Genomic DNA, 11,085 nt, shown 5'->3' with positions numbered 1-11,085 from the left:
TCAGGAGCGTGTTATGTGGAAGTGAGGAAACTTTGCTTTGACTTCTGAAGTATAAGCTGATAATAATTCGCGTACCCACAGGAATGGTCGGGAAACGACGGTGAATAGCTGTGGAGGAGACGCTGAATAAAAGGTAACCAACCTTCGGTGTTTAGTAGATTAGGCTGTCTATGCTTTCGGTAGCTAACAAGCTAATATCAACGTTTTAGTTTAAATATATATACGTTGTCAGCATGCGTTACTTTTGCGGACATGTGTGTTTATATTAAACTAGATGTTCAGTTGTTACATTAAACATTCATGGAGCGTTATGAGTAACCGTTTATATCTGTCAGACATCATATGCCTCTTGAAAATGGGTCTGTATACTATTACCATATAATATCACTTAAAAGCAAGGCACATACGTAATTAAAGGTGTATGTGTGGTGTCGCTCCGTTATCGAAATGTTTTGAGCTTTGTTGACTATCACAAGTTTTCCGCTGGGTGGAAAAAGTTGTTGAAACTAAACGACTGACTTAGTTTTGTGTTTTTTTCCCCTTCATTTCCACAAAATACCATCGCTAATCCTTCTCTATTTTGTAGGGTTTAATATTCTCCTCAGGGTGGTTGCATAAGCCTGGTTCCTCATGGCGAGCAGGGAGGTGGGCGAGACGACTCCCCTCTTGGAGGGGTCAGGGACTGCCAGCAGAGCTCCGGGGTCCATCTTCCAAGGCAGGAGGCTGGCCTGTGCTGCCATCCTGCTGGCTGAGTCCCTGGAGCGAGTAGCCTTCTACAGCATCACCTCGAACTTGGTGCTCTTCCTAAACAGCAAGCCCTTCTACTGGGAGGGGACGCAGGCGAGCCAGGCGCCCCTAGTCTTCATGGGGGTCACCTACCTAATCTCCCCGTTTGGGGGCTGGTTGGCGGATGCCTGCCTCAGCAAGTTTTGGACCATTGCGGTCAGCCTGGTTCTGTACCTGGCTGGCATTCTCTTCTTCCCCTTTGTGGCGGATGAAGGATCCCAGACTGCCCTGTGTGGGGAAGAAATGGCCTTCCCCGTGCAGCCCCCGGAGTGCCTGAGTTTCAACGGCACGCTACCCAGCAATGTGTCCTGTCCCACTCGCGCTCCTTACTGTGGGACCGTGGTATACAGTGGCCTGGTCCTCATCGCCTTGGGCGTTGGGACGGTGAAATCGAACATCACTCCATTTGGGGCTGATCAGGTAGGACCCGGGGAGTGGGTGGGCGGGGCTGACACTACCTATAATGGTTCAGGGTTGATGATTAAGGATGCAGACTTGAAGATTTCAGGCCCTGGAATATGTGCTGTTCTTGTACCTTTGAGAAATACTTTTACATTAAAATATTGCACTATGTTGAGTCTGTGTTAAGTCTCTTGGTCAAAAGCAGCATCTAAACACCAAAATAACAACAACAATAAAAGAGCACTGGATGCAAAACTACTGTGTCTCAGATTGTATAACTGCAGGCTTTCACTACTGACACTTTCTGGAGGAGTCCAGGCTTTTAGTATGATTAAGGCTGTGAGTTTTTTTTAAATTATTTATCGATGTAGTGAAGAAGCCCCACGAGGACTCACACCAAACCTTGTGTATGACATACAGCAGATTGAAGAGACTGTGGCTTTAATATACTAATATGCCAGTTTAAGGAAATCTTGGCCTGATGGCTGTTTTTTTGGGCCTGTGCGTGTGGGCTTTTGTACTTAAGTATTTTTAAATATAGTATCCATTTCCCTAACTGGATTTGTTTGGCCTTATATTGCTGTACCAGGGTCACTGGCTGTTTGAACAGAGTCAAACTGTACTTTCAGTAACCCGACATTGCCAGGATGGGGCATCTGTCGTCTTCTGTTCTGCTTCACAAGGCAGTTGATACTATCTCTGGAAATGAAATTTAATTCTGAATGGCTGTAGATGTGGCGTAAATTTATAAATTTCTTCAATCTAAAGGCTTGCAGGAATCTATTGATTTAACAGTTCTGAGAAACACAATAATGGTCGACACCCTAGTCATGCCTTGTTCTGTATGGGTCTTGGGGACTGGATGATAACCCAGTCTGTGAATTCATGAAAGCTGTCAGTAAACGGACATCTGCCTCCACTGCAGAACTCGCTGCATGCGGCTGTCGTTTCGGTGGGCATGATTCAAAACCTCAATCTCACACTTTTAAATGAAGAACAAGTCAGTGTTGATCTCCATATTTCACACTCGGAGAACTTTGGTTCACATTTGTTGCATCTAACATATTTTCAGAAGGCTCATGTTAAACTAAATCACAAATATGCCAGGCTTAGTTAATTAGGGAATATTTTGAAAGCCCTCTGTTTTTTGATGAGTCAGAAAGCATTAGGAGAGATGATGACTCGTTTGTTATTTAACCCCACAAGATGTCAGAATTACCCATCCATCTTCCAACAACTTATCTAAGACAGGATTTTATGTCTGTGGGAGGGAGTCCATGCAACACTAGGGAAGCATTCAAAACCTATGCACAAGTTAAGCTGTGTCCTAATTTACAGCATTTGCTTTAAATTGTTATATATTTGCAAACTATGAAATTATCAGAATTCAGATTTTGCCTGAAGTTGTGTTTTTCCAAAATTGAGGTATTGTTACAAACAGTGTAGGAAAGGACAATAAGGGCCTTGCCTGACAAATTCTTTTACTGAGAATCGGTTAACTCAAAATCAGCCTTTTTTGATTACTGTTTGATTACTGTTTACTGCTGGGTTGGAATTTTTTTGCATGTCTTTGTCCATCTCGTGGTACTGTTTTAAAACAGTCTTTTACTTTGCAGTATAATATGATGAGATGAGTTCTTTGTGAAAATTCTTCATCTATGCATATTTTTGCAATACATTATTGGTCATTATTGATGGTAACTGTAAACATTCGATTCCCTTGTGCCTTTTTTTTCTCCAGAAGTACATTGTTGGCATTTGAACCATGTTTAATTGACTGATTCAACTATCATTCCCAGTTAATTGCAACATCTTCTGTTGCAGGGACATCCCCACCCCGTCCCTCAAAAATTTACCAAGCCCCCCCCCCCCCACCCTACCCCCACCCACCTCATTGACTCCTTGTAAACAGTAACTTGAATCTAAAAATGGTTGAACACCGGTAATGTACTGAGTTTGTTCAAATAACAATTTTATGGCCTGTGGCATTAGTAATCATATCCTAGATGATGATGATGATGATGATGGTGGTGGTAATTTTTGTTGACTGGCAGGTAAAAGACAGAGGACCGGAGGCAACGCGGCGGTTCTTCAATTGGTTCTACTGGTGCATCAACCTGGGAGCCATCTTATCTCTGGGTGGTGTGGCCTACATCCAGCAAAACATTAGTTTCAAGTTGGGTTATATCATCCCAGCTGTATGCTTGGGCGTGTCCCTCCTGGTCTTCCTCCTGGGGCGCACCGTCTTCATCACCAAGCCGGCTGATGGCAGTGCCTTCACCGACATGTTCAAGATCCTCAGTTTCGTTTGCTGCTCATCCCGTAGGCCCAAGGAGCCACATCTACTCCGGTGCGTAAGATCTATCAGCCCCAGGCTTGCCGCATCAGTTACCCTGGGCCACCGTTAAAGATGCTGTTAGAATAATTTTACTGTCCATCGATTTAAACTTAACTCTGTGTAGCACAGTTTTAAAAAAAAATATCATTATACATTATATCAGAGCCCGTAACTAGCTGGGCCATGAGCTGTAGACTGTCAGACACGTAGCAGCAGTGGCCTGAAAGTGTGGCTTTTGCCACATCTCTTCTACGACTCTATGATCTTATGCCCCTGAAACTGAACAGAGATTAAGTAGGACAAGTTTTCACTAGTTAGCTGGGCATTGCCAGTAGCCTTTGAATGTTCCACAAGTTTAGCTCCCACCTTGACCCCTTTGCTGTGTTCTGTATTCGGTTCCCTCCCCCAACTCACAAAGTAAGTTATTTTTGAGTGTCATTGTTTGACTCTGGACCGGAGTAACTGAACCCTTTTGAAACCTGACTTTGAATACTTTAACTTGTCCAATCCTGGAACCGATTGAATAGGCTTTTCCTCCAGAGAGGAGCCTTTGACACAGAGTTTTTCTGCTGGGGCCGAGGGTGCATATTTTAAAGCCAGGGCATTCTGAAACACATAGATTAAATCGATCATTTTATCTCGGTGCACGATTTAAAATGGCTGTATTTTTTAGCAGAGGCACACAGACTTTTATTACCCCCAATTACAACTGCAGCAGGGGGCCGCAGCTCAATCATAGTGGCTGGGTGGAGGAAATGACATTGATTTGCTACTTTCATCCACATGAAGTCCTAGACCACGGCTGCTGGACACCGCTAAAGTGACCTACGGGGGGGCATTCTCGGAGGAGAAGGTGGAGGAGTTTAAGGCCCTGGTAAAAATCATCCCCGTCTTCTTGGCACTCATCCCCTACTGGACTGTGTACTTCCAGGTGAGTTTCCATTAGGCGTGTGCAGTGTGCACTCGCAAGGAGAAAGCTTACAAAGCCAAAATGACTGCCTGCCTGGGAGAGCTGCATGTGTCCGGCTGATGGCTTAAAAGCATATGAGTCATAGTTGGGGGGAAAAAGTGAAAAGGTTTTGTGGAGTCTGTTTAAAGGACTGATGTGGTGGCCCTTTAATTTTTTATCCCATCCTTGCATCTACAGATGCAGACAACATATATCCTGCAAAGCCTGCACTTGAGGATCCCAGAGTTTTCCTGGAATATCTCATCGAACAGCAGTACCCCAAACCAGGTAGGAGACGAGCAGCTTTTCTGATCTAAACCAGGGCAGTGACAAGCCCGGGCTTCTGTGACTCTGCTGGCTGCTCGCACGCTACCCTCTTCCCTTGATTGTGCTTTACAAGCTTTCGTTTTTTGCCATGGCGACTCCAGCCGACGCGACAGCTGGAAGGAGGGGCGTTAACCTGAGGGATTAAAGCTTTATCCTGCTTTGCAGATTGTGCCAATAATCACAGGTCAGAAACCTGCTGCTGATTGTCCTGATCCCGTGTGGGTTAGGGTTCGTAAGATTCACAGATTCACATCGGTGTGAATAAAAGTTCACTATGCGATTTCACTGATTTAAAAACAAGTGTGCACCAGATATTATTTGGGATGATCACGAAATACATTATTTATGACATCTTTGCATCATTGAAATCTGATTTAAAACTTATTAGTAGAGGCCCTGTGCCTTTATTATTTAGAAATGTGACCAGTCATTTTTGACCAATAGTATTGTATTTAGACAGATAATCTAAATTACTTTTTCTGTCATCTCTGGTTCTCCACTGCTGTTGCCAGTTCTCATCAAGTCTCTCTGCCAAATCTTGCGTGAGTTGGAGGTGTTTGCATAATATCGCATTGAATCAAACTGAGTCAAATGTGCTGAATCATACACTATATGGACAGAAGTACTGGGTATTATACCTGGCTATTCCACCTAAAGGAACTTCTATGACATGTCATTCTAAAGCTCACAATTTCCATTCTTGTCCATCCTAAAGGTCTTCAGTGGGTTTGATGTCAGAGCTCTGTGTGGGCCGGTAAAGTTCTTCCACACAAAATTCACCCAACCATGTCTTTATGGACCTTTCATGCTGGAACAGAAAACAGCCTTCCCTAAACTGTTCTCAGAAGCATAGAATTGTCCAAAATGTCTTGGTATGCTGAAGCATTAAGAGTTCCCTTCTTTGGAACTAAGGGTCCTAGCCCAACCCCTGATAAACAACCCCATACCATTATCCCTCCTCCATCATACTTCACAGTTGGTGCAAAGCAGGCAGGCAGGTAACGTTCTCCTGGCAAACTCAGACTTAGCCATGAGACTACCAGACAGAGAAGCGTGATTCGTCACTCCACAGAACACGTTTCCACTGCTCCAGAGTCCAGTGGTGGCGTGCTTTACACCACTCCATCCAACATTTGGCGTTGCGCTTGGTGATGTGAGGCTTGCATGCAGCTGCTCGGCCATGGAAGCCCATTCCATGAAGCTCCCGGCGCACAGTTTTTATGCTGGGGTTCATGCCAGAGGAAGTTTGGAACTCTGCAGTTACTGAGTCGTCAGAGCGTTGGCGACTTTTACGCACTGTGTACCTCAGCACTCTGCAATCCCGCTTTGTTATTTTATGTGGTCTGCCACTTCGTAGCTGAGTTTCTGTTATTCCTAAACACTTCCACTTTTCAATAATACCACTTACAGTTGACTGTGGAATATCCAGGAGGGAAGAAATTTCACAAACCCCGCTTAAATTCACTGAGCTTTTCAGAATGTCTAATTCTTTCACAAATGTTTATAAACCTGACTCCATGGCTAGGAGCTTGATTTTATACATCTGTGCCAATGGGTCTGAATGAAATACCTGAATTCAATGATTAGGAGTTATGTCCCAATACTTTTTTATATATAGTTCATTTCATTTAATAGTTTCTTCATCTGTATTTCTAATGTATTGGGTCGTTGGCAGTGCATCGAGATGTGTATCGCATTGGCCTCAGTGATGGAAATGCACACCATTAGTGCGCGTACGTAAATGCTTATGCGTGTGCAGTTTGTAAAGGAAGTGACCCGTTTTGAAAGTGAACTGAAACATTCTCACTTTTGCCCGCCACTTTTCTCAAGAACTCTGTTACTTCTCTTTGTCTAGGTAACATTCTGTGCTCAATAAAAAAAAAAAAAAAGAAATTTGCCTCATGTATCCCCGTTCAAAATGATGCCCGTGCTGACATAGGTCCAGCGTCTTCAACGTATCCGCCGCAGCCATAGCTGTGTTACGCCGGCCCCCGTATCTTCTTCCGCATCACTTCCTCAAATGTGTAATTTGCTCGCCTGATTTCTGCCGTTAAGGATTTTATTTCTCTCAGTCCGTGAAGACCACTTGGGTGCCACCGCAAAGGCAGGCACTCAGCATTATCTGCTGCAGCATAGTGATCTTCAGTGTGCGAAAAACTTGCACAAACCCCTTTTATCTATTTGTTTTAATCGCTTTGTCTGCTGTAATGCTGGACAGTGCTGCTTTTTTCTTGCCAAGTGGCTTTGTAGTTTTTATCATTCACTCAGCTGAAGGACAAAGCAGAACCCAGAATAGTTATTTCGCATTTTGGTAAAGGTCTACGCTGTAATCCGTAAAGCCACATTTCAGTTCTAGCCAAAATACTTTAAGCAGAAACTGTAAAAAGGTGAAGTCAGTCAATGCTCGGTGATCTTATGCCGTGAAAGGGCAGTGTTCAATCATACACAGTTAGAATGATGCCAAGTGTAGCAGAAGTGTGTTTCTTACAGTGGGTTTCAAATTAAGATTGGTTTGTGTCATAGTTTGCTTTCGCTTGTAAATTTGATTTTGTTTATTTAGTAGATGCTTTTATCCAGAGCAAAATACAGTTTTTCTGAAGGCAGGGTCAGACAGTCCCTGGAGCAATTCAAGGTTTATGGCCTTAATCAAAGGCCCAGTAGTGAAATCCCTATGCTGATCCTGGGATTCAAACCAGCGACCTTTCGATCACAGGCACAGCGCATTAACCCACTGAGCCTCACACATATAAAGTCTCTTTGAGGGGAACTGCATGGTAACCTGGACTGGGTCTGTTTCCTGTGCTGTGGTAGTAACACACACTAAATGCTGTCCCACTCCCTCCTCACACTCATGGTTTCACTCACGATTTCTTCAGTACCGCCTTTGGCATTGTGACCTAACTCGTGATGTCACCCCGGCTGACTGTGCCTCTCAGGCAGTGTAACCTGGCCTCCCTTCAGAGCACTATGTCCGGTTTGCTCTGTTGGAGGATGGCAATAAATCACGTCATCATCCTTCTATTTTTGGTTCTCACGTCATTAGTGCTGTAAGTGGGGTGCACTTTAATTTCCCTGACCCCCGTCTCCTCACCAGCTGTGATTATGGCTTGAAAAGGCTGCCTAGTCAGCCTTCAGCTACCTACACTAGGCTGTGGGGTCTGTGCTGTGCTTTGTGTCTCTCTGCTCGTTCAGCCCATTAAGCAGCTCATCAAGTGGGGACCTGGATATTTTCAGCTCTTGAATTATAAAATTGACCGTGCATTGAAAAGTAGGGGTGTAACGATATTACAAACCGAACCGAAATATCGCGATACACCAACCACGATACGTATCGCGAAACTCTCATGGCGTACCGCGGTACTCACGCCCCCTGCTGCCCATTGTTGAGGTTGACGTCATTTGTCTCTAACTAATTTAACCAATTTAAACACATCTTTATTTTATCACATTTGATTAAATTGTATTAGTAATGATGAGCTTTTGTTCTAAATTTTGTTCTAAATATTATATTCTAAAGTTAGTATTAGTATTGTTTTTTTCTGATTAGTCTATATTGGAGGTATTTATTTAATTTTTGTTGTTTACTCAGGTATCCTGACTGTACTAAAAATGTGATGGCAAAGTTAATAAAGAAAAAGTTTAGTTGTTCTTGTTATTAAGTGAATCTATTGTTCCTTAGCATTGCTGTTAAGATGACATCAACCCTAACCCACAGCAAACAGAAACCGAACCGAACCGAGGCTCCAAAACCGTGAACCGAACCGAACCGAACCGAGGCTCCAAAACCGTGAACCGAACCGAATCGAACCGAGGCTCCAAAACCGTGAACCGAACCGAATCGTGCCTTTGGTGTATCGTTACACCCCTATTGAAAAGTTTAATTCTCTCGGCTCAAGATTGTGAACTCACACTTGGCATTTTAAACTAAGTTAAAGAGATTTACAGCCTGAAATTGACATTTTGTTTTTCTGGTGCTGAAATGGAAAGCCTTAATTTTAAACATCACTGCATTTCAAAAAGAATCATGGAAGTAATTTGGCATCCTTTAAGTTGAAATTTAGTTCATTTTGGTTCTCATGTCATTCCATAAATTATCAACAAGTTTTTGTTCATTAGTGAATTACCTTTCTCCATTGCTTTTAATTAGATGTTTATAATATTCATTTAGTTGATGAGTGACTTTCAGAATAAGAGCTGGAATCCTGCTTGTTTCCCTATTGTTTAGTGTTTGTTTGTATATCACAGTTGGCTTTTTCCACTCCCTGGATGAATCAGGCTTTGACCAGAGGTTGCGCTAGCATGGTGCTTAGTTCAGTGAGGCCACCCACTCGTCTTCTGTCTGAATCTCGTGTGCCAGGCCTCTCCCTGCCCTCTCTGCACCCCACTCACCGTGGCACCCTCTTGCCGTATGACCAGCTTGGTAATCTGCCCGTCTGTCCTCCCGTCCGTCTCACAGGTGTCCTTCCGCTTCCCGGCGGCCTGGCTCACCATGTTCGACGCCGTGCTCATCCTCCTGCTGATCCCACTGAAGGACAAGGTGGTGGACCCCGTGCTGCGCCGTCGGGGCCTGCTGCCCTCCCCGCTCAAGAGGATCGCCGTGGGAATGTTCTTCGTCATGTGGTCCGCCGTGGCAGCTGGTAGGCCCGCCGTCTGTGCGGAGCAGGGCTGACTCCCGCCGGGCCTCGTCCATGCTGGTGTAGCCGCAGTGAGCAGCGCATCAGTGTTGAGTGCAGCAGTTGCCAAAACTGATATTATTTTTAGAGCTCTTTTAGGTGCCGAGTTTGAATCGAAACCATTTCCGCTTTGGACTGGTGTCGTAGCAGTCATGCTGTGTTGTATGTCAGAAGGGGGTATTCGAGCTGCCAAGAAATATTAGCAAATATTTAAGAAGAAGTCGACAACTTGTTGCAAAGAAGAATTGTCAGGTGGGTGTAAGACCTTGGCTGTGCTAGAAAAGCAGCGATGGAGGGGTGGAGAACTTTGAGTTTGTTCCAAAACTGAGTGCTGGCAGTCAGCCCTGTGGTCCTTGGTAGAGCTGAACAGACCTTCTCCCTTTACACTGAGCTTCAGCACTCTCCACAAAGACATTAATATTCTGTACATCAGAAAAGGTCCAGCTTATAAGTGACATCTGGCACAAAACCTCCAAAACAAGCGTGTTTGTTTTGTATTCTGACAATCCGTGGGGATCTGTGAGAGGAACTCTGTCCATTTTGGTAGTGGCTTGTGTTTTTCTCCTCAAGTCGTTTGAGTGTAATTTGGATAAATGCCAAGGGTTTTAAAACGTCAGGGAGCATAGAGTGACCCCTCACTGCCTGGACTGATACAGGAGCGATTTGAGAAGCGAAAGGGGAAGGTCGACAGTGCGGAAATCTCAGTGTGCTCATGCTGTTTGGCTGTGAGGCCGTTCTTGAGTCACCGCCTCCATCTGTGCAACCGGAGCGTGGCACAGCATGTGTGGTCGTCACTGAGCAGGTCTATGCCCCCCCCCCCCTAGCTGTTGGGGAATCCCAGACTTCACTTCAAGAAGAAGTGAGAAAAAGGGGTTGTAGTTTGAAATCCGCACTTCCTGCGCCTGGTAGGGCTGCGTGGCTCCACAGCTGTGAATCTCATGCAGTGATCAGGGACCCAGATCTGCTTCCCTGTAGTTCGCCGTGCAGCAGACCCCCTTTTTCTGGAGGTTGCTTTGTTTTGTGTTCTGCTTTCTTCCAGTACTGGGTGTCCCCTCCCTCCTACCCTGTCCCACCTGGGATTGGTTCCAGGTAGAAGATGAATGAATTGGTGGATTGCGCTAACAATGCATGATTAAAAGTTTATCTGTTGTGAAATACCAGTAAAAGCAGAACCACCTAGAAGAAGCATTATCACATACACAAGCAGACATGACTGCATACGGAGATGTAAAATGCTTTGTATATGTGTGTATATTCTGCTGGATCTTTGCTGATTAGGGATTTATCTGTACTGTTGGCTTAGGTGTAAATGAGCTATGAATGGGTGGTCAGTATAACAGAATCCAGGTTAATGATTCCACCAGGCTCCCATCCTTCATTAGTATGAATGAAGAAGCTAAATGAATGCAGTGAAAGTGTAAATGGTCTGCTGTGTTATGGCATGTTTCTAGGGTCATTGGACCTTGTGAGCTGACCTTTGGGCTGTTGGCATCTGAGGACCTCCTGGTTGGTGAGGCTGGCCGCTTTGCTGCAGTAACGTTATCGATCATATTTAAACATCAGATGAGAATTGCCGTGGTCTTTCAGGGCTTCAGCCATGCCACGGCCGC

The 11,085-nt window shown here is 44.6% G+C and overlaps 1 protein-coding gene across 3 annotated transcripts in view; it reads left to right on the top strand.

Annotated features, from left to right (window-relative positions):
• Nucleotides 1-11,085, top strand: part of slc15a4 (solute carrier family 15 member 4) — a 28,229-nt gene that overhangs the window by 1,306 nt on the left and 15,838 nt on the right. For 2 of the 3 annotated variants that reach the window (XM_023827016.2, XM_023827015.2), the window contains exons 3-8: nt 82-133; nt 587-1,206; nt 3,243-3,538; nt 4,316-4,457; nt 4,674-4,763; nt 9,259-9,439. In XM_023827016.2, coding sequence (XP_023682784.1) covers nt 631-1,206; nt 3,243-3,538; nt 4,316-4,457; nt 4,674-4,763; nt 9,259-9,439 — 1,285 coding nt within the window. In that variant the 5' untranslated portion in view covers nt 82-133; nt 587-630. Of the gene's footprint in view, nt 1-4; nt 134-586; nt 1,207-3,242; nt 3,539-4,315; nt 4,458-4,673; nt 4,764-9,258; nt 9,440-11,085 lie in introns of all 3 variants that reach the window. The other variant, XM_023827014.2, reaches the window with a different exon arrangement.

This window comes from Paramormyrops kingsleyae, chromosome 2 (genome assembly GCF_048594095.1).
Source record: "Paramormyrops kingsleyae isolate MSU_618 chromosome 2, PKINGS_0.4, whole genome shotgun sequence".
In the NCBI taxonomy this organism is placed as follows: Eukaryota; Metazoa; Chordata; class Actinopteri; order Osteoglossiformes; family Mormyridae; genus Paramormyrops; species Paramormyrops kingsleyae.
Note: the sequence above shows the minus strand (reverse complement) of the source record. Positions and strands in the feature narration are given on the sequence as shown.